General features: G+C 60.0%; 2 protein-coding genes across 6 annotated transcripts; one reads left to right on the top strand and one right to left on the bottom strand.

The window, feature by feature from the left end:
- The first annotated feature begins 811 nt into the window (after window positions 1-811).
- SUV39H1 (SUV39H1 histone lysine methyltransferase) lies at window positions 812-8,378 on the top strand. Of its 2 annotated transcripts, XM_075918627.2 has the most exons (6): window positions 812-961; window positions 2,292-2,437; window positions 3,625-4,293; window positions 4,627-4,773; window positions 7,586-7,715; window positions 7,803-8,378. In XM_075918627.2, the coding sequence occupies exons 1-6, from the start codon at window positions 943-945 to the stop codon at window positions 7,937-7,939; spliced, it is 1,248 nt and encodes a 415-aa protein (XP_075774742.1). In that variant the 5' UTR covers window positions 812-942; the 3' UTR covers window positions 7,940-8,378. The 2 variants fall into 2 exon arrangements, with proteins under 2 accessions (XP_075774742.1, XP_075774741.1); XM_075918626.2 differs by having other exon boundaries at window positions 7,586-8,378.
- Window positions 7,083-22,237, bottom strand: WDR13 (WD repeat domain 13). Of its 4 annotated transcripts, none has more exons than XM_075918606.2 (10): window positions 22,112-22,237; window positions 15,464-15,553; window positions 14,958-15,198; window positions 13,541-13,650; window positions 13,030-13,160; window positions 11,317-11,624; window positions 10,723-10,903; window positions 10,504-10,645; window positions 9,891-10,009; window positions 7,083-9,610 (listed from the first exon to the last, which is right to left on the bottom strand). In XM_075918606.2, the coding sequence occupies exons 2-10, from the start codon at window positions 15,502-15,504 to the stop codon at window positions 9,426-9,428; spliced, it is 1,458 nt and encodes a 485-aa protein (XP_075774721.1). In that variant the 5' UTR covers window positions 15,505-15,553; window positions 22,112-22,237; the 3' UTR covers window positions 7,083-9,425. The 4 variants fall into 4 exon arrangements, with proteins under 4 accessions (XP_075774721.1, XP_075774723.1, XP_075774722.1 ...); XM_075918608.2 differs by lacking the exon at window positions 22,112-22,237 and adding an exon at window positions 21,863-22,031; XM_075918607.2 differs by lacking the exon at window positions 22,112-22,237 and adding an exon at window positions 16,178-16,319.
- Window positions 22,238-22,377: the final 140 nt, after the last annotated feature.

The following is a 22,377-nucleotide window of genomic DNA, read 5'->3' as shown; positions in this document are numbered from 1 at the left end:
TGACATCAACCTTCCCTCCCAGCACTGATATTGGCGCATGGGTTATGCCAGCTTCCCCACCACCACGTTGGTGCCTGGTTAACACCAGCCTCCCCCCCCCCAGCATAGACGTTGGTGCATGGGTGACACCAACCGCCCCCCCCAGCATTGACGTTGGCGCATGGGTGACACCAACTGCCCCCCCCAGCATAGACGTTGGCGCATGGGTGACACCAACCGCCCCCCCCCCCATAGACGTTGGTGCATGGGTGACACCAACCGCCCCCCCCAGCATTGACGTTGGTGATGGGTGACGTTGGTGCATGGGTGACACCAACCGCCCCCCCCAGCATTGACGTTGGTGCATGGGTGACACCAACCGCCCCCCCCCCAGCATTGACGTCGGCGCATGGGTGACACCAACCGCCCCCCCCAGCATTGACGTCGGCGCATGGGTGACACCAGCCCCCCCAATTGACGTTGGCGCATGGGTGACATCAACCCCCATCCCCCACTAGTGCCAGGGACACCCATTGGCTGAGGAGAATTGCATTGTGGGGGAGAGGGGACATGGTGTTTAGGGCTGGGGAGACACTTCTAGGCTAGGGTGAGGACCTTTCTCTCCCTTCCCCACCCTGCGTGGCGTCGGGCTGGCCCCGCATGGCGGCCTGTGACTCGCACTGGGAGAAAACGGGTTAATTTGGTGCCTTTGGGGCCATTTCCGCGAGTCGTGAGGGTGCACGGCGGCGCGGGGCACTGTGGGAGATGCAAATGAGGCCCGCTGCCGGGGCCTCCGGCGACCATTGGCTGGCGGGCACGTCAGTCAGGTCGGCCACCCAATAAGAACGCCCGCGGTGGAGGGGGCGGGGCACGCCGCTCTCCCCTCCCCCCCGCGCTTCGGCCACGCCCCCTGGGAGGAAAAGTTTCGGGCGGCCCCAGTGGCTGCAGGGGGAAAAAAAAAAGATGGCGGAAAATTTAAAAGGTGAGCGAGGGAAGCCGGCGCGCGCGGAGCGTGGCGCGAGGCCGAGCAGGGCGCGCGGCGGGAGGGGGCGGCGCAGGGAGGGGGGCTGCTACGAGTTGCGGCGCGAGAGTCTCTCCCCGCCCCCCCCCGCCTTCTTTCCCCGCGCGCGAGGCGGCCCGCGGCGACCGTTAAAGGGGGGGGGGCAGGGGCGAGTCTGAGCGCGCGCGCGACTGGAACGGGCGCGGGGCTGCTGCTCGCGCGCAGGGCGGGAAACCAGGCAGCCTGTAGTGGGCGGGGGGAGGGGCGCACGTGACCCGCAGGGGCCCCTCGGGGCCCCCTCACTTCCTGGCACAGGGCACCCCTGCCTGGCAGGCTGGCATTGCCCCCCCCATGTGCTCCAGCCCCCCGTACGCTGCTGCCCCCCCCCGACCTGGCACACCCCCCTCCCCCCCCCCCCAACCTGGCAACCCCCCCCGTACGCTCCCCCCCCCGAACCTGGCAACCCCCCCCGTACGCTCCCCCCCCCCCGAACCTGGCAACCCCCCCCGTACGCTCCCGCCCCCCCCAACCTGGCAACCCCCCCGTACGCTCCCCCCCCGAACCTGGCAACCCCCCCGTACGCTCCCGCCCCCCCCAACCTGGCAGCCCCCCCCGTACGCTCCCGCCCCCCCCGAACCTGGCAACCCCCCCGTACGCGCCCCCCCCCCGAACCTGGCAACCCCCCCCATACGCTCCCCCCCCCCGAACCTGGCACACCCCCCGAACCTGGCAACCCCCCCCCCCACGTACGCTCCCGACCTGGCGCATCCCCCCGTATGCTCCCGCCCACCCCGACCTGCCCCCCCCCCATACACTCACACTAACCCCGACACGGTGCGACCCCTCTGGGCACACACCTGCCCCGACATGGGTTGATGCCCCGTGTGCTCGTGCCAGCCCCCTGGTTTGGGGTGACCTGCCGTGGACGCTCACGCCCTGGCACAAGGCAATCCATCCCCAGACACTCAGACTGACTTTTCCGGACGGTCACACCAGCCCCAGGATGGTGTGAGCCCCTGGACACCCACAGACCTTTGGATACGGGGTGGCCACCTCCTGGATGCTCAGACCAGCCGCCCGGCCACACCTTGATGTGGGTGAACCCTTGACCCCCAGCAGATGCTCACACCAGTACTCACTAGGCACGGCGACCTCTCCCTGGGCGCTCATGCTAACCACGTGCTCTGCATGGGTGAGCCGCTCCCCCTGTCCCGGCCCCTCACACCCAACCTGCAGCTCCCTACAACCCCAGCCCTGGGCTCCCTCCCTGCCAGGACAGTACCAGCCCCCTAGTCGTCCCTTGTGCCCGCAGGCTGTGTCGTATACTGCAAGTCCTCGTGGTCGCAGCTGCAGGACCTGTGCCGGCTGGAGAGGGTTTGCTGCCCCTCGCTGGGCATCACGCGCAGGAACCTCAGCCAGTTCGAGGTGGAGTTCCTGTGCGACTACAAGAGAGTGCGGGTGAGTCTGTCTGCCAGCCCGCAACCCCGATCCCTTCCAGGATCCCCACCCCTGCAGCAGGGAAAGCGCCACACTCCTGCAGCCCGACCCCCTGCTTCCAATTCCCCTCCGCAGCCTCACTCTTTCTCGCCTCTAATTCTTTCACCCCACAGCCCAGATCTCCCGACTCCAATTCCCCTCCGCAGCTTGGATTCCCCCCAGAGCCCAGAAACCCCCACATCCAATTCCCACTGCAGCCGACCTCCAATTCCTCTCCCCTGACTGGATTCCTCCCACCTCCAATTGTCTTGCCCCCACCCCGGCAGCCTGGATTCCCCCTATCTCTAATTCCTCACCCCCCCCCGCCCTTCGGGCAGCCCAGATTCCCTGTTCCTCCCCCACCCTCTCGCCGGCAGCCCAGATTCCCCCTACCTCCAATCCCCCTGTCTCCAGTTTCCACCCCCAGCAGCCTGGATTTCCCTGTCTCTAATTCCTGCCCTTAAACCCAGATCCCCTGAAACCTCTGTGTTCAGTTCTCCTTCCCATACTTTCCTTCCTCTTTCAGCCTGTATCCTCCAGCCTCCAGTTTCCCCACCCTATAGCCCGGATCACTCCCAGAGTTTAGAAACCCCTGCTTGCAATCTCCCCCACAGCCCAGCTCTTCCAGCCTTGAGTTCCCCGTCATAGTCCAGATCCCCTTCCCCTGAGCCGCCAGTTCTTACCCCCCACCCTTGGTAGGATCCTCCCCTACTCCTGATTTCTCATGCAGCACAATCTCCTTCCCTTGGGCCCCCCCCCCCCCATCCTGCTCCCCTCTGCCTACCAGTGTTCTGTCTCTGATCTCCTCCTCCAGCACCCTTCTCATTCTCACCCCCTCTGCCTGGCACCCCCAAACACATGGCGCTGCCTGGGACTGATTCTGCCTGCACCTTCCTCTCTCTACCTCCGCTGGGTGGGCTCTGAGACAGGCCTGGTGCATAAACAGCCGGGTGCTGGAGTGTGTCTGGTAAAGACCCTGTGGAAGCCATCTAAAATTCCTAGCTTCTCTCTGGGGGGTGTCCAGTGGTTAGAACAGTGTGTGTGCACGGGGGGATGGCCAGGAGCCAGGACTCCTGGATTCTCTCCCTGGCTCTGGGAGGGGAGCCGGAAGCTGGGAGCCCGGGTTCCACCCCGAGAGAGGGCCTGGCTGACGGGGGCTCTGCTGGCAGGAGGAGGAGTTCTACCTGGTGAAGTGGCGTGGTTACCCGGAGTCCGAGAACACCTGGGAGCCGCGGAAGAACCTGCACTGCATGGGCCTGCTGAAGCAGTTCCACAAGGACCTGGAGCAGGCCTGGATCCGGCGGGACGGCAAGCCCAAGAAGAATGCCCGTTGGCTGGACCAGGGCGTGGCCAACTACGTGGTGCAGAAGGCCAAGCAGCGGCGGGCCCTGCGGCACTGGGAGCGCCAACTGAACGCCAAGCGCAACCACAAGGGGCACATCGTGGTGGAAAACGAGGTGGATCTGGACGGGCCACCCCGGGACTTCATCTACATCAACGAGTACAAGGTGGGCGAGGGCATCTCCCTCACCCAGGTGGCGGTGGGCTGCGAGTGTCGCAACTGTCTGGCCGAGGCCGCCGCCGGCTGTTGCTGCCCCGGTGCCTCCCACCACAAGTTCGCCTACAACGAGCTGGGCCAGGTCCGCATCCGGGCGGGGCTGCCCATCTACGAGTGCAACTCTCGGTGCCGCTGCGGGGCAGAGTGCTCCAACCGTGTGGTGCAGCGGGGCATCCGCTACGACCTGTGCATCTTCCGCACCGCCAACGGGCGTGGCTGGGGCGTGCGCACCCTGGAGACGATCCGCAAGAACAGCTTCGTCATGGAGTACGTGGGAGAGGTAGGGAGCTCCAGGCAGCCACCTATTGGGTGGGGCGGCCAGGGGACAGCTGCACCCAATGTCATGAAACGGGGGCCTGCCTGGCACTGCGATGCAGCCACTGCTTGGGTGGGACAGCAGCCACACACAGGCCACACAGGAATGGGTTTCCTAGTGCTGAAATGTCGCCGTCTCCGAGGCAGAACAGCTGGGGAAGAGCTGCACATATTGCTCTAAGGGGATGGCTCACCTGGCACTGAGATGCAACTTCCTCTGGGGTGGGGCATCTGGGAACAGCCACACAAAGTCCTCCAGTGCTGTCCTCCCATCACGACCCCTCCTGTCCCCTCCCAGATTATCACATCAGAAGAGGCGGAGCGACGAGGGCAGATCTATGACCGCCAGGGTGCTACCTACCTCTTTGATCTGGACTACGTGGAGGATGTTTACACAGTGGATGCTGCGTACTATGGCAACATTTCACACTTCGTAAATCACAGCGTGAGTGGGGAGGCTCCGGAGAGGAGTGGGGGAGCCCATGGGGAAGGGTGAGGCTGGGGGCAGCTGGTGGGTGAATAAAAATTAGTGACTGAAAAAGAAACAAAACATACCCCCCCCCTTTTTAAAATACAATCAAAATAATGTTTTTCTAAAAAAAAGTATTTAAAATTAAGTTTGAAACACTGACAGTCAACGTACCAAGCCCATCACTTACGAAAATCGAGGGAAATCTCATTTAACTGTACAGCTGAGTGTATCCGCTATGGCAGTCGGAAAGAAAGGCAGAATGCTGAGCTGTGGAAGTCGGTGGCTCGGACCACACATTTTGCAGGGAGAATATTTGCTTTGGTTCAGTTCATCTACTTAGTTCAGTTCAGTGGCAAGTTCATTGCCAGATAAGAAACCCACGAGGAGTGGTCAAAGCAGGAAAGCTTGTTTTCATTTCCCAGGCTCTGAATAAAAACTTGGTGGGGGAGAGTGAGATCTACTACAGGTTGAACCTCTCTAGTTCAGCATCCTCGAGAGCTGACTGGTACCGAACCAGAGAATTTGCTGAATCGCAGGAGGTCAATATTGCCAGCAGCATGACTGCCACTGCTCACGGGGCTGTTAGAAGACATTTTGGGGTAAATTAGAGCTAAATCACAGCACAGAACACTGAGGGCCAGGACTGGTGGCTGTCCACAAACTTTATGGAACCACGGAAACTTGGCCACACCCACGATCAGTGGACATCTGGCTAACTCCCATCATGCCGGACCACGGATGTTGTCCAATCAGAGTGTGGAACTAGAGAGGATCAACTTGTAGATCTAAAATCCTGAAAGACATTGAAGCTAGAAATAGTCAGTTCACATTCACTAATGACAGAAAATGCTCCCTTGGTTTAATAAAACCCTTTTAAATTCAAACTGCATTTTGATATTCCTATTTCCTTTTGTATTTAGCACATTCAGAAAATGTTGTTATACTGAGTACAGATAACTATTTTCAATGCAAACCATATTTTGATAAACTACTTTTTATGCCTCCAGGGTATTTTAAGGTTGTTTTATCGAAGTAATTAGAAATAATTAAATAATAAATTAAGAATTAAAAATAACTTCTGGTTACCTTCTCCAGACCTGAAGAAACTTTCTGGCTACGTCTACACTGGCAGCTTCTTGTACAAAAACTCTTCCAGAAGAGAGCGTCTACACTGGCATGTGCTTTTGAGCAAGAGCATCCGTGCCAGTGTAGACGCTCTCTTGCGCAGGAAAGCTCTGATGGCCATTTTAGCCATTGGGCTTTCTTGCGCAAGAAATTCATGTTACCTGTCTACACTGGCCTCTTGTGCATGAACAGTTGCGCAAAAGGGCTTATTCCTGAGCGGGAGCATCATAGTTCTTGCACAAGAAACCCTGATTTTCTACAGCAGAACGTCAGTTTACTTGCGCAAGAACACACGGCCAGTGTAGACAGGCAGCAAGTTTTTGCGCAAGAGCGGCCGCTTTGGTGCAAGATCGCGCCAGTGTAGACACCGCCTCTGTGAAGAACGAAACCTTGTCCCTCCCACCAACAGAAGTTGGTCCAATAAAAGATATTACCTCACCCACCATGTCCCTTTTACTAAAAATAACGGTTTTAAATGCAAACATTTTTTGGTAAACTTTACTATTTCCTTCCCTTATACCCAGCACATTGAAGGTAGGTTTTCTTTAAATAATGAAAAATAATTCCGTTTTCAGTGTAAAACCATGTTATGCAAACATATTTTAGGGTAGTTGTCATTTAATGAACAATAGCTCCATTTTAAATGCAAAACATGTTTTGATAAACTCAATTTTGTTTCTTATTATGCATTTCCACAGTTTAAAGTGGTTTTTACTGAACTAATTTAAAATTGTTGTGCATTTTTTGTTGGTTTCCATCCAAATTGAACTTGACACAAGTTGTGAGTTGAGACCTCCAAAACTAAATAATATCATATTCACCAAATCCTAACATGATTAAAAAAAAGTAAAATTTAAAAACCCAAATATATAACCTATGTTATAACTAATAATACACTGTTAGTGTAATTTCTTGTTGTATTAATGTATTAACAAATTACACTAACACACGGTATTAAGATACTAATTATGTAGGTAGGGTTGGCAGAATTCATTTTTATAATTTTGATGGACAAAATTGATGTTTATTTTTAATATTTTTTCCTGATTTCTGTAGCTTTACATTTTCACAGTTGTGGGATGTTATTGGGGGACGGGGCAGTCAGCTAAGGGGAAGAGAGGCCAGGCTACAATTATTTAATGACACAAGATACTGAGTTCCAAAAAATTAAAATTTTATAGACATTAAAGCACAAATTGTCAACACAACACCTCAAGATACACCAAGTAAATATCCTTCCAGCAGCATGTTACTTACTTTGCCTAGCTGTGCAGTGCAACTGATATTTACCAGTAGTGACTGATGAAAATCGAATCCTTCCACGCTGAAAGCTAGGCTGTATATTAATAATTAATCAATATTAATACATCATATTGTCCTATTTATTGATATTTCTAAATGAGAATAAGAAAATGTATTAATATTAATAACTGAAATCCGGTCGCTCATTAATAAATAACGTAATTACTAGATCACTGCTTAAATAAACCTGTGTGAATGTAGCCTGTCCTGCTGAGGAGTGACAAGGGCCCAATTTGGGGCAAACAGGACATTCAGTTGCCAATTGCCTTGTTTTAAGTGACCAACCGACCTGGGGCTGGGCTACGGCAGCTTTGCCTCACTCCGGTTACCCCCTCTCTCCCTCTGTCCCCTGGCCCAGTGTGACCCCAACCTGCAGGTGTACAACGTGTTCATCGACAACCTAGACGAGCGGCTGCCCCGCATTGCGCTCTTCGCCACGCGGCACATCCGGGCCGGGGAGGAGCTCACCTTTGACTACAACATGCAGGGTGAGTGCCTGCAGGGCAGTCAGGATCCTCTGCTTGGGCTAGCCCAGGGTGGGCTCCTTCCCCTGATGCCCTTTGTCCTCTCCACAGTGGACCCAGTGGATGCAGAGAGCACACGGATGGACTCCAACCTGGGCCGGGCTGGCGGGCTGGCTGGCTCCCCCAAGAAGCGGATGCGGATTGAGTGCAAGTGTGGGGCTGCCTCCTGCCGGAAGTACCTCTTCTAGCCCCCGCGCCCTGCCGGGGGCCTGGGACCCATAGCCGCCACTGTGCAGGGCTCCGTGCGGGAGGAGGGGGCTTATGCCCTCCTTCGGACTTGCCCTGCCTGCCTACTTGTACTCTACAGGGCGGGGCCTGTTTCCCTGCTCCCCCTCTCCAGCTAAGGGGGATTTATAGGAATGGACCTCATGGATTTTAATCAGTTGTTTCCCAGGTGGTGGTGGGGGATGGCGCCCCCAGGCACTGCCCCACCCCTGGGGAGCCCCTGCCTATTGCGTACAGAGCTCCTGCTGGAAGCTGCCGGTTTGGGGGGGAGCCAGGACTCTGACTTGAAGCCGCACTTGACCCTGCCTCCCTATGCAACCGCCACAGCAGCGTCATGGGTGGGGGGGTGTTTTTAAACCAAGGTGGGGGCAGTTTTACAAAAGGACTTTTCTACCAGGGTTTTGATGGGGAGGGTGGGGTGGGATGCGGGGTTGGGGAGCAGCAGAGGCGGGAGGGCCCCAGGCTGCGATCAATTAGATGGTTTGATTCTGGACCTGGTGGTGGTGGCTGGTTATTTGGGCTGGGGGGCGTACGCCGGACTGGGGCTGTAACTCCAGCCTCTGGACTGAAGCCCAGCAGTCTTGTCTCCTGGAGGAATTTGGTTTGCTTCCTGGGCTGAAGTAGCAAACACTTGCTAGGCAGCTGTGCCCCAGGTGGCCTGCCCTAGAGGTTGCTGCATCTCTGATGTGCAGACAGCCTCTCCACCCCAGAGGTGGCTGTAGCCCAGTGCCAGGCAAACCATCCCTCTCCAGTCCCAGCACTCTGTGCCAGGTGAGGGTTAAATGGGCTCCTTGGAGCCCCACTGGCCTGGACTCTTGCTGGGCCTGGGTGGTATGGAGTCAGACTGCGGACGGCGGAGGGAGCCCCTACCACGGCTTGGCCCCCTGCGAGCACTCTCATGTCCCACCCATTTCATTCAACTCCATGGCAGGTGAGCCCCAAAGGGACCTGCCTGCAGTGTCCCCCTGGGGAGTAAGGGAACCCTGGTCACTCAGCTGCTGCCTCTGCATGTACCATGCTGGCTAGGCCCTGGGGGACACAACCAGAACTGCCCCAGGCTGGTGTCTGGCTGGAGCCACCAGCTTCAAGCAAGGCTGTAGGTCGGCCCGCCTGCTGCCTGCAGCCTAGGCCAGCCCCCCAGGGGATCCCCGCTGAGAAGTGAAGTGATGTGACCCCATGCCAGGAAGGAGGCACACTGCCCTCGGGCAGGCCTTGGCCAGACCAGCAGCCTGAGGGGCCCAGCCAGAGCCAGCAGGAAGCCTGGCTTGTAGGGGGAAGCAGGCTACGCAGCGAAGGCCCCACACCAAGGGGCAGACGCCTGGGGGGAAGACACAAGGGGGGGCTCAGGGGCCAGCCCCTTGGCCCAGCACGGAGGAGCAGTGGGGATGGGGGTGTCCACAAGGCCCAGCCCAAGGAGAGGAGTACGGTCCGGGCCGCCAGGGGCGGAGCCTATTTCTGCTCGCGGCGCCAGACGATGACCATGCCCTTGGCGTCGCTGGAGGCCAGCAGGCTCTCGTCGCAGTTGAAGCTGATGCCCAGCACGGCGGCGCTGTGCCCCTGCAGCTTGTTCACGATGGCCCGGCTGGCCCGCTCCACGTCGAAGAAGTAGACGCACATGTCCTCGCTGCCTGTCACTGCAAAGGGGAGGAGTCAGGGGCGGGGCTTAGGACCCCAGGGGCCTGGCCCAGCCTCTCCCCCCCACAAGGTGGAGTCAAGAGCAGGCCTGGAGCACCACGTTGCCTGGGACTTGGCCTCAGAACCCAGATGACTGGTCCCCCCCCACCCCCAGAGGATTCTGGGAGGGAGCTGAGCAGCAAACAAGGCAAATCACAGGCTGTCCCAGGGGATTGTGGGAAGAAGAAGGGACCAAGCAGAAGGGGCTTCAGCCTCCATCCCGCTCTCCCCTCCTCTTACCCACGCAGGCCCCCTGGCGGAAGGACATGAGGGGGCAGAAGATGCTGCGCACAGGGTGGGAGCCCTGCTGGATCTGGAAACTCCTCTTCAGCTGCAGGGTCCCTTCGTTGTCCACCACCCTGTGGGGGGGGGAAATGGGGAGCAGGTGAGCTGAGTGTGCCCCAGCCCCCCCATGGGCACCCAGCCTGACTGCCAGAGGAGAGCCCCTCCCCCCATGGGCATCCAGCCCCCCCACAGGCACCCAGCCCGACTGCCAGAGGAGAGCCCCCTCCCCCCATGGGCATCCAGCCCCCCCACAGGTACCCAGCCTGACTGCCAGGGAGAGCCCCCCCCACCTCTGCCCATGGGCATCCAGCCCCCCCACAGGCACCCAGCCCAACTGCCAGGGGAGAGCCCCCCCCCCCATGGGCACTGCCAGCCCCCTCCCCCCATGGGCATCCAGCCCCCCCACAGGTACCCAGCCCGACTGCCAGGGAGAGCCCCCCCCCCACCTCTGCCCATGGGCATCCAGCCCCCCCCCCAGGCACCCAGCCCAACTGCCAGGGGAGAGCCCCCCACCCCACCCATGGGCACCTAGCCCGACTTCCGAGGAAGCTGGCCCCGTGCCCCTCACCGGTAGAGCAGCAGCTTGTTGAGGCAGGCGTTGATGAGCAGCGAGGGGTCCCGGGCCTCGCGGCTCACCCAGGAGCGGGCAGAGATGCTGGTGATGGAGCTGCCCTCATGCACCACCAGGCGCTTGGCCTTGGTCAGCTTCCCTGCAGGGCGGGGGAGGCGGTTAGGAAGGGGGAGGGGTGGGGCTCGGCCCCAAGGGGCTGCGCGGGGAGCGGCTCACCCGTGGCCATGTCGAAGAGGAAGGAGAAGACGCTGCCGCGGTCGTCGCCGGCCCAGAGCAGGCGGCCGGGCGAGTCGAAGGAGAGCGCCAGCACCCGGCCCGTCAGCTTGCTGGACCCGCCCTTCACCTTCTTCCCCGTGGAGATGTTCACCACGTGCAGGTTGTGCTTCCCGTTGCCCACCTGCAGAGGGACCCCGGAGCCGTCAGCGCCCCGGGCCCCACTGCCCACACCCGCGGGCAGGCTGGCAGACAGCAGTGCAGCTCGGGCCCTAGGCTGGTTGGGAGGCTGGAGGATGTTTGGGGGCCTAGCGGGTGGCTGGGCACCAGGCTGGGAGGTCTGGGGCAGGGGGTCCCCGTGGTGAGGTGGCTGTTAATGCAGCACTACAGCTCAGCGCCAGCGGGGGCCTGGGGAGAAGCTGGGAGCCTGGGGGCGGGGGGGGGGGGGGGGGGGGCTCACCACGGTGAGGTTGTTGACAGGCTGGAAGACGCAGTACAGCAGCTCGGCGCCGTCGGGGAGCCAATCGGGAGTTCAAGGGGGGGATCGGGGATCCTGGGGGGGTGATCGGGGGGGGATCAGGACCCCGGGGGGCTCACCACAGTGAGGTTGTTGTTGACAGGCTGGAAGACGCAGCACAGCAGCTCGGCGCCGTCGGGGTCAGGGATCTGCCGGATGCACTTGCCCTCGCCGGCGGCCCAGATGCGCATGGTGCCGTCCAGCGAGGTGGAGACCAGCACGTCGTTGGAGAGGGACCAGGCGAAGTCGGAGACACCCCGGCTGTGGCCCCGCAGCACCCGCAGCACGGTGGGCGGGGCGGGCGCCAGCTGGCACACCGAGATGGTGCCATCCAGCGAGCAGCAGGCCAGCAGGTGCTTGTCGTCATTGGCGAACTGCACCTTGGGCACTGGGGAGGGGGTGTGAGCAGGGGCGCTGCCCTCCCCCCACCATCACCCCTCCGTGGGGCACGTCGCCACCTGTGTATTTAACCCTCCCCCGCTGGAGCCCCTTAGGGGGGCGGTACCTCCACTCCCGTGTGCCCCACACAGGGTGTCCTTCGGGCCCCACTGCCGCATGCTTCCTTCCTGGCCCCGTGGGCCCTCCTGCCACCCTGGCCCCATGGCATGACTTGCCGCTGCCCCTTCCTGAGCCCCCAACGCCGCGCCCTCCCACCCTGGGGACTCCCCGGCCTCCCCGCCTCCAACGCACCCCTCCTCCCCGGCCTCCCCGCCTCCAACGCACCCCTCCTCCCCGCCTCCAACGCACCCCTCCTCCCCGGCCTCCCCGCCTCCAACGCACCCCTCCTCCCCGGCCTCCCCGCCTCCAACGCACCCCTCCTCCCCGCCTCCAACGCACCCCTCCTCCCCGGCCTCCCCGCCTCCAACGCACCCCTCCTCCCCGCTCCCCGCCTCCAACGCACCCCTCCTCCCCGGCCTCCAACGCACCCCTCCTCCCCGGCCTCCAACGCACCCCTCCTCCCCGGCCTCCCCGCCTCCAACGCACCCCTCCTCCCCGGCCTCCCCGCCTCCAACGCACCCCTCCTCCCCGCTCCCGGCCTCCAACGCACCCCTCCTCCCCGGCCTCCCCGCCTCCAACGCACCCCTCCTCCCCGCCTCCAACGCACCCCTCCTCCCCGGCCTCCCGGCCTCCAACGCACCCCTCCTCCCCGGCCTCCAACGCACCCCTCCTCCCCGGCCTCCCGGCCTCCAACGCACCCCTCCTCCCCGGCCTCCAACGCACCCCTCCTCCCCGGCCTCCCCGCCTCCAACGCACCCCTCCTCCCCGGCCTCCAACGCACCCCTCCTCCCCGGCCTCCAACGCACCCCTCCTCCCCGGCCTCCAACGCACCCCTCTTCCCCGGCCTCCCGGCCTCCAACGCACCCCTCCTCCCCGGCCTCCCGGCCTCCAACGCACCCCTCCTCCCCGCCTCCAACGCACCCCTCCTCCCCGGCCTCCCGGCCTCCAACGCACCCCTCCTCCCCGGCCTCCAACGCACCCCTCCTCCCCGGCCTCCCCGCCTCCAACGCACCCCTCCTCCCCGGCCTCCCGGCCTCCAACGCACCCCTCCTCCCCGGCCTCCAACGCACCCCTCCTCCCCGGCCTCCAACGCACCCCTCCTCCCCGGCCTCCCCGCCTCCAACGCACCCCTCCTCCCCGGCCTCCCGGCCTCCAACGCACCCCTCCTCCCCGGCCTCCAACGCACCCCTCCTCACCGGCCTCCCCGCCTCCAACGCACCCCTCCTCCCCGGCCTCCCCGCCTCCAACGCACCCCTCCTCCCCGGCCTCCCCGCCTCCAACGCACCCCTCCTCACCGGCCTCGTCGACATGCTGGTCGAAGACGTGGTACATGCCGGCGAAGGCGTAGTTCTCACTCAGCGTCGTGTCCCCCGCCATGGCCCGGCTCGCCTCCGCCACGGACGTGGGCACCACGCTGCCGGGAGGCCTGGGGCACAGACACCGGGGGGGGGGGGGGGAATTACTGGCCAGAGAGAGCCCCTGCGTCCTGGCAGAGAACCCCTCCCCCCGCCTCCTCAGTGACAAAGCCCTGAGCAGACATCCGAATTCCCGGGTCGGGAGTGGGGGCTGGGAGCTGGAGCTAGAGCAGGCCCTGGAGCTCCCCCAGGAGATCAGGGTGCAGACAGCCAGGAGTCTGGATGTCTCGAGGGGAGAGGGAGGCAGGCAGCTGGGAGCTGAGCCCAGACCCGGGGCTGCGGTGCCACCTGGCTGAAGTGGAACGGATCCAGGGCAGGGCTGCTTTGGTTTGCATCACAGAGGGAGACACGGGGCGCCCCTGCCAGAGCCCCCTGGTGCTGCCACACTCACCGCTCGTCGTAGGCCACGCGGTTCATCTGCGCCTGCAGCTGGTACGAGCCGCGGCTGACGGAGCGGCGGTGCCCACGGGCCCCCAGCGCTCGGGAATCATCCTCAAAGTCCTAGAGTAAGATGGACATGTCACTGAATGCTCTGCCCCAGAGGTGGCTGCATCTCAGCGCCTGGCGAGCCCTACCCTGGCAGCGTTATACGTGGCTGTTCTCCAACTGCTCTACCCCAGAGGTGGCTGCATCTCAGCGCCTGGCGAGCCCTACCCTGGCAGCGTTATACGTGGCTGTTCTCCAACTGCTCTACCCCAGAGGTGGCTGCATCTCAGCGCCTGGCGAGCCATACCCTGGCAGCGTTATACGTGGCTGTTCTCCAGCTGCCCTGCCCCAGAGGTGGCTGCATCTCAGCGCCTGGCGAGCCATACCCTGGCAGCGTTATACGTGGCTGTTCTCCAGCTGCCCTGCCCCAGAGGTGGCTGCATCTCAGCGCCTGGCGAGCCCTACCCTGGCAGCGTTATACGTGGCTGTTCTCCAGCTGCCCTGCCCCAGAGGTGGCTGCATCTCAGCGCCTGGCGAGCCCTACCCTGGCAGCGTTATACGTGGCTGTTCTCCAGCTGCCCTGCCCCAGAGGTGGCTGCATCTCAGCACCTGGCGAGCCATACCCTGGCAGCATTATACGTGGCTGTTCTCCAGCTGCCCTGCCCCAGAGGTGGCTGCATCTCAGCACCTGGCGAGCCCTACCCTGGCAGCGTTATACGTGGCTGTTCTCCAGCTGCCCTGCCCCAGAGGTGGCTGCATCTCAGCGCCTGGCGAGCCATACCCTGGCAGCGTTATACGTGGCTGTTCTCCAGCTGCCCTGCCCCAGAGGTGGCTGCATCTCAGCGCCTGGCGAGCCATACCCTGGCGGCGTTATACATGGCTGTTCTCCAGCTGCTCTACCCCAGAGGTGGCTGCATCTCAGCGCCTGGCGAGCCATACCCTGGCAGCGTTATACGTGGCTGTTCTCCAGCTGCCCTGCCCCAGAGGTGGCTGCATCTCAGCGCCTGGCGAGCCATACCCTGGCAGCGTTATACGTGGCTGTTCTCCAGCTGCCCTGCCCCAGAGGTGGCTGCATCTCAGCGCCTGGCGAGCCATACCCTGGCAGTATTATACGTGGCTGTTCTCCAGCTGCCCTGCCCCATAGGTGGCTGCATCTCAGCGCCTGGCGAGCCATACCCTGGCAGCGTAATACGTGGCTGTTCTCCAGCTGCCCTGCCCCAGAGGTGGCTGCATCTCAGCGCCTGGCGAGCCATACCCTGGCAGCGTTATACGTGGCTGTTCTCCAACTGCTCTACCCCAGAGGTGGCTGCATCTCAGTGTCTGGCAAACACTCCCTGTGCAACATTACTTATGGTTGTGTCCCCGCTGCCCCTCTCCCGTACCTCCATGCGGTCTAGCGTGGTGCGGCTGCTGCGGACGATGCTATTGCTGTAGGCGCGGAAGCTGCTCTGCTCGGAGAGGGGCCCGTAGCGCTGGGCGAGGAGCTGGGCGCGCAGGCGCAGGTACAGCTTGCGGGCACTGGGGTCGTGCCCGGCCTTGGCGTTCTCCCGCAGCAGCTGGCTGCGCCGCCGGATGTACTGGGTGCGGAACTGCGGGAAGCCTGGGGTGCGGTAGGCGTTGTACCTGTGCGAGAGCGCCCCCCCCAGTGACTCCCAGCCCAGAGCCCCCACGGGAGATCCATGGCAAGCTCCAGCCCAGAGCCCCCCAGGGAGGGAGAGCCTGCTGCCCAGTCCCCCAGCATGGCGCCCCCCCACCAAGCCCCCCAACCCTCAGTACAGCACCTCCTGTGGAGCCCCCCAACCCCCAGCACGGCGCCCCCCCCACCAAGCCCCCCAACCCTCAGTACAGCACCTCCTGTGGCGCCCCCCCACCAAACCCCTCGACTCACCTTGCGTCGACAGCCAGCACCTGTTGCCACACTGCGGCCATACCACACCCTGCTGGCGCTGGGCCCTCAGGGGAGCTGGCCAGAGGACGCCTGGGGGGGGCAAGGCCGAACGGTCAGCGTTGTGTGGCCACGGGTGGGCAGGGGGAAGAGTCAAACCTGGGGGCACCCCTCTGAAATGTTTGGGGCTTTTTGACCTTCCCTGCCCCCCAGGAGCTCCTCCTCAGCCCCCATTAGCCCCCCCAACATCCCTGCAGCCCTTTCACCTGCAGGCGGGGGGAGGGAGCGAGAGTGCCAGGATCCGGGCCGGGGGGCTTCCCCCCTGGGGACCAGAGGGGTGATTATGGGAAGGGCAGAGGCGAGTGGGGAGGGGGAGCGGGAGTATTATGGGTTGGCTCATGTAGGGGATCAGTGAGGGGGGATGCAGGAGGAAAGATGCAGTGAGGGGGGAGGGAGAGGCACATCCCAATCCCACGGGGGGGGGGGCTGCACCTCACTCTGCCATTATCCTCCCCCCCATCGCATCGCATCCTGCTGCGCCTCCCACCGCAACCCGAGGGAGCCCTGGCTGGGCTTACAACCTCCCCCCCCCCATCGCATCGCAGCCCAGGGCGGGGCAGCCTGCAGCGCCCCCCACCGCAACCCGAGCGGGTCCATTACGTTGGCCCAGCCTGGCGAGGGGCCGCTGCGATGCGAACCCGCGCGGGGGGTCGGTACCTGGGGCGGGTCCCGGCCTCAGTCCCGGGGCCGGCAGCGGCTGCAGGGGGCGGATGCGGCCCCGAGCCCGCCCCTGGCGGCGGCCGCATGCGCCTGTTGGGGGGGGGGGGGATCAACCAATCGTGCACCGCCCCCCCGCCGGCCACGTGTTTGCAAACTCCGGGCTGGAGGGGGCCGGGAAGCTGCAGGCAGGCCCCGCTCCCCGGGATGCAAATGCCCAGCGCAGGGCGGGGCTCCCCAGAGCCAGCTGCACCGCCCCCCCAGGCAGCTGCAACCCCCCCCAGGGCAGGGTGGGGTTGCAGGCCGCAGGGCCCCCCCAGAGCCAGCTGCACCCCCCAGGCAGCTGCAACCCCCCCAGGGCAGGGTGGGGTTGCAGGCCGCAGGGCCCCCCCAGAGCCAGCTGCACCCCCCAGGCAGCTGCAACCCCCCCAGGGCAGGGTGGGGTTGCAGGCCGCAGGGACCCCCAGAGCCAGCTGCATGCCCCCCCAGCACAGGGCAGGGCTCCCCAGAGCCAGCTGCATCCCTCCCCAGCCAGCTGCAAACGCCCCCCCAGCACAGGGCAGGGCTCCCCAGAGCCAGCTGCATCCCCCCCAGGCAGCTGCAAACCCCACCCCAGCACAGGGCAGGGCAGGGCAGTAGCCCACAGGGCCCCCGTCAGAGCCAGCTGCACCCCCCCAAACCCAGGTGAGCAGCAGCAGCCCGCAGAGATTCCCCCCAGAGCCAGCTGCAAACCCCCTCCAGTGCAGGGCAGCAGTCCATAGGGACCCCCCAGGCAGGCAGAGCAGGGCACAGGCAGAACAAAGCTGCCCACCCAGCATGATGCAGAGGGGAGGCTGCGTCACTCTGCGAGCATGAACAGATTTGGGCCGAGCCCCCGTGGGCTCCTCGCTGGGCCGGTTCTAAGCAGCGCGATTTCCTGGAGGGGGTGAGCAGGGCGGGGGGCATTTCATGGCCACCAGGAGCTGGAGTACCACGGAGGAGCCGCTTCTCTGAGGGATTGTCGCTATGGGGGAAAGCCCCCAGCCCCTTGCAGACTAAGGCCTTTATTAGGGCATAAGCTCCTGTCAGTCAGCCTTGGGGGGTCCCCAGTCCTGGAACAACTGGGGCAGGAGGTGCTTCATGCCCCTCCCTAGGGTCTCCTCTCCAGCCCATTCCCCCCCCATATCTGACCCCCCACCTGCAGTGGGCAGGAACGATTCTCCCAGGAGACCTGATGGATTTATTATGGGATAGGCGGGGCAAGTGTGTGGGGGGGGAGGAGGAGGAGAGAGACAGGAATATTATGGGTTGGTTCAGTTCAGGGCTAGGTGATGCAGGGGGGCAAGGCTGAGGAAGGGAGATGCACATCCCAGTCCCACAGAGGAAGGGCAGGTGCACCTCACTCTGCCATTATCATTCACCGCCCAGCACAGACCGCATCGCAACCCAGGGTGGGGGGAAGAGGGGTGCCCTAATAAGCTTGCTGGTTTTTACGGGGCCACAGGACTCCTGGTTGTTTCTGCTGAAACAGACTAACACGGCCGCCTCTTACTGGGGCTCTACCTACCCAAAAGTCCCAGGCACCACGAGCCAAAGCAGCATCCAGGACGATAATCATTTCCCAAAAGCAACTCCCAGGAGAACTTTTGATGAATGCACGTAAAGAGATGGACGCTAAGGCTACGTCTACACTGGCAGCTTCTTGTGCAAAAACAGCTGCTCTTGTGCAAGAACTTGCCAGGTGTCTACACTGCATGCGCATTCTTGCACAAGTAAATTTACAGTCTAGCGTCGGAAAACAGGGCTTCTTCCGGAAGAGTTATTTCTCTCCCCACGAGGAATAAGCTCTCTTTCGCAAGAGGGCAGTGTAGACAGGAAACATGAATTTCTTGCGCAAGAAACCCCTCTGGCTAAAATGGCCATCAGAGCTTTCTTGCGCAAGAGAGCATCCACACTGCCATAGACAGTCTTGCACAAAAGCACATGCCAGTGTAGACGCGCGCTTGTGGAAGACTTTTTGTGTAAGAACTCTCTCAAAACAGTTCTTGCGCAAGAAGCTACCAGTGTAGACGTAGCCTTGTAAGATCTTAACGGTCTCAGTCAATGCATTAACCTTAACTCAGGACAGAGCCGATTCTGGATTCTATGTATGTTATGACTTTTAAACCAAAACTTTGTATTTTCGCATAATTTAAGCATTTTAGCCAGATATACAGAACCTCTTTCCTTAGCCTGTAGATTAAGTCATTTTAACATTAGCTTTAATAACAGCTTCAGCCAGGGTTTGGATTAGGGATGTTAAATGTCAGCTAATTGAATAGTGATAGAGATGTAACTTCATGAATTCTAATCGGTTAGTGACCAGTGGTTCTCAAACTTTCTGATACCACGACCCCCCTCTAAGTTGCTCCTGACCCCGAGCAACAGTTTGAGAAACGATGGGTTAGTTGACTATTCTATATTCCCCAGGGGTGGCTGCTAGTCCGTGAGGGGAGACAGTTTAAAAACCAGCTCTTCTTGCCAACCAGCTGCTTGCCTCCCTGTGCTGCTGCCTCTGATAAACGGGCAGCAGTGTGGAGTGGCAGTAGCCACTGTCTGGGTGGGAGTCTGAGCTGCCGGACCCTTCGCAAACCGGAACTGAGCCAGGCTGCCTGCCCACCTAGCTCCTAATACGCTTTAAATGCAGAGCCACAGCAGGGGTAAGTCCAAGACCTAGCGGCTGTGTCTACACTGGCATGAATTTCCAGAAATGCTTAAAATGGAATACTATTCCATTTTCAGTTTTTCCGGAAAAGGAGCATCTACATTGGCAGGCTGCTTTTTCGGAAAAGCCCTTTTTCCGGAAAAGCGTCTGTGGCCAATGTAGACGCGCTTTTCCGGAAAAGAGCCCCGATCGCCATTTTCGTGATCGGGGCTTTTTTCCAGAAAAGACTACTGGGCTGTCTACACTGGCCCTTTTCCGGAACAGTGTTCCGGAATAAGGACTTATGCCCGAGCGGGAGCAAAATAGTTTTTCCGGAATAGCGGCTGATTTTGTACAGTAGAGCATCATTGCTTTTCCGGAAATTCAAGGGCCAGTGTAGACAGCTCGCAGCTTATTCCGGAAAAGCAGCTGATTTTCCGGAATAAGTGGCCCAGTGTAGACACAGCCAGCATGAGCCAGAACTGAGCCAGGCTGCTGGCCAGCCTGCTAAAAATGTACTGGTTGGGGAGGAGAGGGAAAGGCATGTAGTCTATATCAGTGTCAACTTTTTTTTATAAAGTACCCCCTTTAAAAAAAAAAATTAAGTACCCCCAGTACCTACAGTTTTCAGACACACAACTTTTTCTGCCATTACAACACATTAAGTTGTTTAAACAAATCATAGCTGGGTGAGCGATGAAATTTATGAGTGTAAAAAGTACAAAAATAATAAATTGGTGTCAAATGTAAAACAAAATTTCAGTTCTCCAAATTTCAGTTGTGTTGATGTACCCCCCCCAGACTTCTCTTGAGTACCTCTATGTGTACTCATACCACTGGTTGAGAAACACTGGTCTATAGCAGTAACCTTTAAGCTTTTGCTCATCAGTTAATCGACTATATTACATCCCTAGTTTGGACTGGGACTGTCAAATGATGGGGAAAAAAAAATCAGTTAATCGCTAGTTTAAAAAATTGAGTGGTGCTCATTTGCTATTTTAATTGAACTGTTCTGTTAACCAGTAATCAAATCCCCATTCTTACTTTCAGGAACCATTGTAAATAGGAAGTGGGCAGCATTACTGCCTGGAAGGGTAAATGCACTTGTTTCTCTCAGTGATTGGCTGAACAAGGGGGAACTGAGTGGCCCGCTAGATGCTGAAGTTTTACATTGCTTTGACAGAGTGCAATTCTGTAAACTTTTTTTTTTTTTTTTTAAGGTTTGCAAGTTGCACTTGCGCACAGTAAAGAAATCGCCCTACTGCACTGTCTGAGAAATAAAAAAATATTGCTTTTGTTCAACTTTTTATAGCCCAAATATTTGCAATAAAAATATTGCTAAGAAGTGAGTGCTGTACACTGTTTTTTGTGTTGTAATTGAAATCATTGTATTTGAAAACTTAAAGTCACCCACATATTTATTATAAATGTAAATTGGCATTCTGGTATCTTTTAACAGTGTGATTAAAACTGCCATTAATTGTGCCTTTTTCAATCTAGTTAGTTTGTTGTGTTCATTGCTTGTGTTAGCAGCAATTGACAGCCCTGATTTTGACAGTCTGATAAATTGGAGAAACATGGGCTTGGCATAACTACCATTGAGCAGATATTGAATTGGTTAAACAGTTACTCTTGGTTTGTGTTTAATGGACTGATGTCAGATTGGAAGGAGGTCCCACATGGATCTGTTCTCGGTCCACTGTTTAACATCTTTATCAACTACTTGCATATAGATGTAGAAAGCATGGGCAGGTTGCCAGCACTTTGGAGAACAGAGTTAAAATTCAGAGGGATCTCACTGAACTGGAGTACTAGGCTATAGGCAAGAAAATGAAATTTAACGGAGTCAAAGGTAAGGGGAAGAAAAACCAAATGCACAGACTGGAGGAAAAGGGGCTTGGCAGTAGCAATCTGGGAATCATGGTGGATCACACCCGCCACATGAGTCAGCAAGGCTATGCTGTTGCAAAAACACCCCAACACATACAACTTTAGGCTGCATTAAGGGAGGTGTTTCCTGCAAATCATGGGAAGGGATAGCACCACTCTACTTGCTACTGGCTTGGCCTCAGCTGGAGAGCTGGGTCGTTTGGGTCACCAAGGCCTAGACAGGATGTGGAGAAACTGGAGAGGATTCCGAAGCGAGCACCAAAGTCAGGCAGAGGGCTGGGCACAAGCCACAGCTGCAAAGGCTGCAGGATCTGGGTCTATTTTGCTTGGAAACGAGGAGATTAAGGGGATACTCCAGAGCATCTTCACACCCTTGGAAGGCTGCCAAAGGAAAGCCGGGGCCAGTTGTTCTCTCGCCCCAGAGGGCAGACGAGGGGCGATGGATTTGAACTCAGCACGGCAGGTGGAGATTAACTCTAGGGGAGCATTTCTGAAGGGTCAGAGCAGCAGGATAATGGAGGCGAGGCCTTGGGAGGTCCTGGAAACACCTTCGCTGGGGGGTTTCGAGCTGAGGCAGGAGCCATTGGACAACAAATCCGGCCTGGTGGCCTAATAGCTGACTGACAGTCCCTGCAAACACTATGGTTGTAGGAGTCTGTGATCCTTCACCCCATGCACAGCCCCCCAAAATACCCTCCCAGTCTCCCCAAACCCCAACAGCCCCAAAATACCCCCCTGCACAGCTCCCCAAAGCCCCCCCTGCACAGCTCACCACCCCCCCATATCATCCCCCACCTGCCCCATAACCCCTGGTTAGTTTTTGGGGTCTGTATGAAATTGCCCCAGCACAGCGCAGGGGAGCCACTTGCACTGCAGCAGGAGTAGGGCTGTTACCCCCTGGTGTCCTCTGCCCAGCTCTGCGAGGGGAGCAGGGCCTAGTGGTCAGAGCAGGGGGTTGGGCTAGGAGCCTGGACTCCTGTCTGGGTTTTCTCCCCAGCTGGAGAGAGCAGCAGGGCCTAGTGGTTAGAGCAGGGGAGGGGGCTGGGAGCCTGGATTCCTGGGCTCTCTCCCCAGCCGGGGGGCAGTAGCGCCTAGTGGTCAGGGCGGTGAGGGGCCTCCCATCTCCCTCTTACTGGAACCGCCTCCAGGCGGGCAGGTCCCGGCTGCTGGTGCTCAGGGATCGGCCCTTGCGGCTCTCGGGCGTCCGGGCCATAGTGCCTCCCCCGCCCCCACCCGGGCCCGGGACCTTATAGTGGGGGGGCGGGGCCGGCACCTGCCGCTCACCGGGGCCCCGCCCCTCCCCCTCACGCCTGGGTGCTCCCGGAGGTGGGGGCGGGGCTGGGATTTGAACCCAGGCGTCCTGACCCCTCCCCCCTGCTCACCTGGCCCGTCGCGGCCCCGCCTCTCCTAAGATGGCGGCCCCAGGAGCCTGCCCGATGCCAACATGGCGGCTCCTGTGGTTCCAGGGGCCGCCCCTTTCCCCACGTGACCTCCCTTTCAAGATGGCCGCCCCCATGTTTCCCTGCCCCAAGATGGCGGCTGCTCTTCTCTTTCCCGTCATGGCCGTTGGTCTCGCGAGGGTTTGGGGGGGCGGGGCGCCGGCCCCAGGTCCCGCTTTCTAACCGTGGCCGGTTGCTTAGGCCGCCGG

The sequence above is a fragment of the Pelodiscus sinensis genome, chromosome 18 (assembly GCF_052426305.1).
Source record: "Pelodiscus sinensis isolate ZL-2025 chromosome 18, ASM5242630v1, whole genome shotgun sequence".
Lineage (NCBI taxonomy): Eukaryota > Metazoa > Chordata > Testudines > Trionychidae > Pelodiscus > Pelodiscus sinensis.
This window is presented reverse-complemented; position numbering and strand designations above follow the sequence as displayed.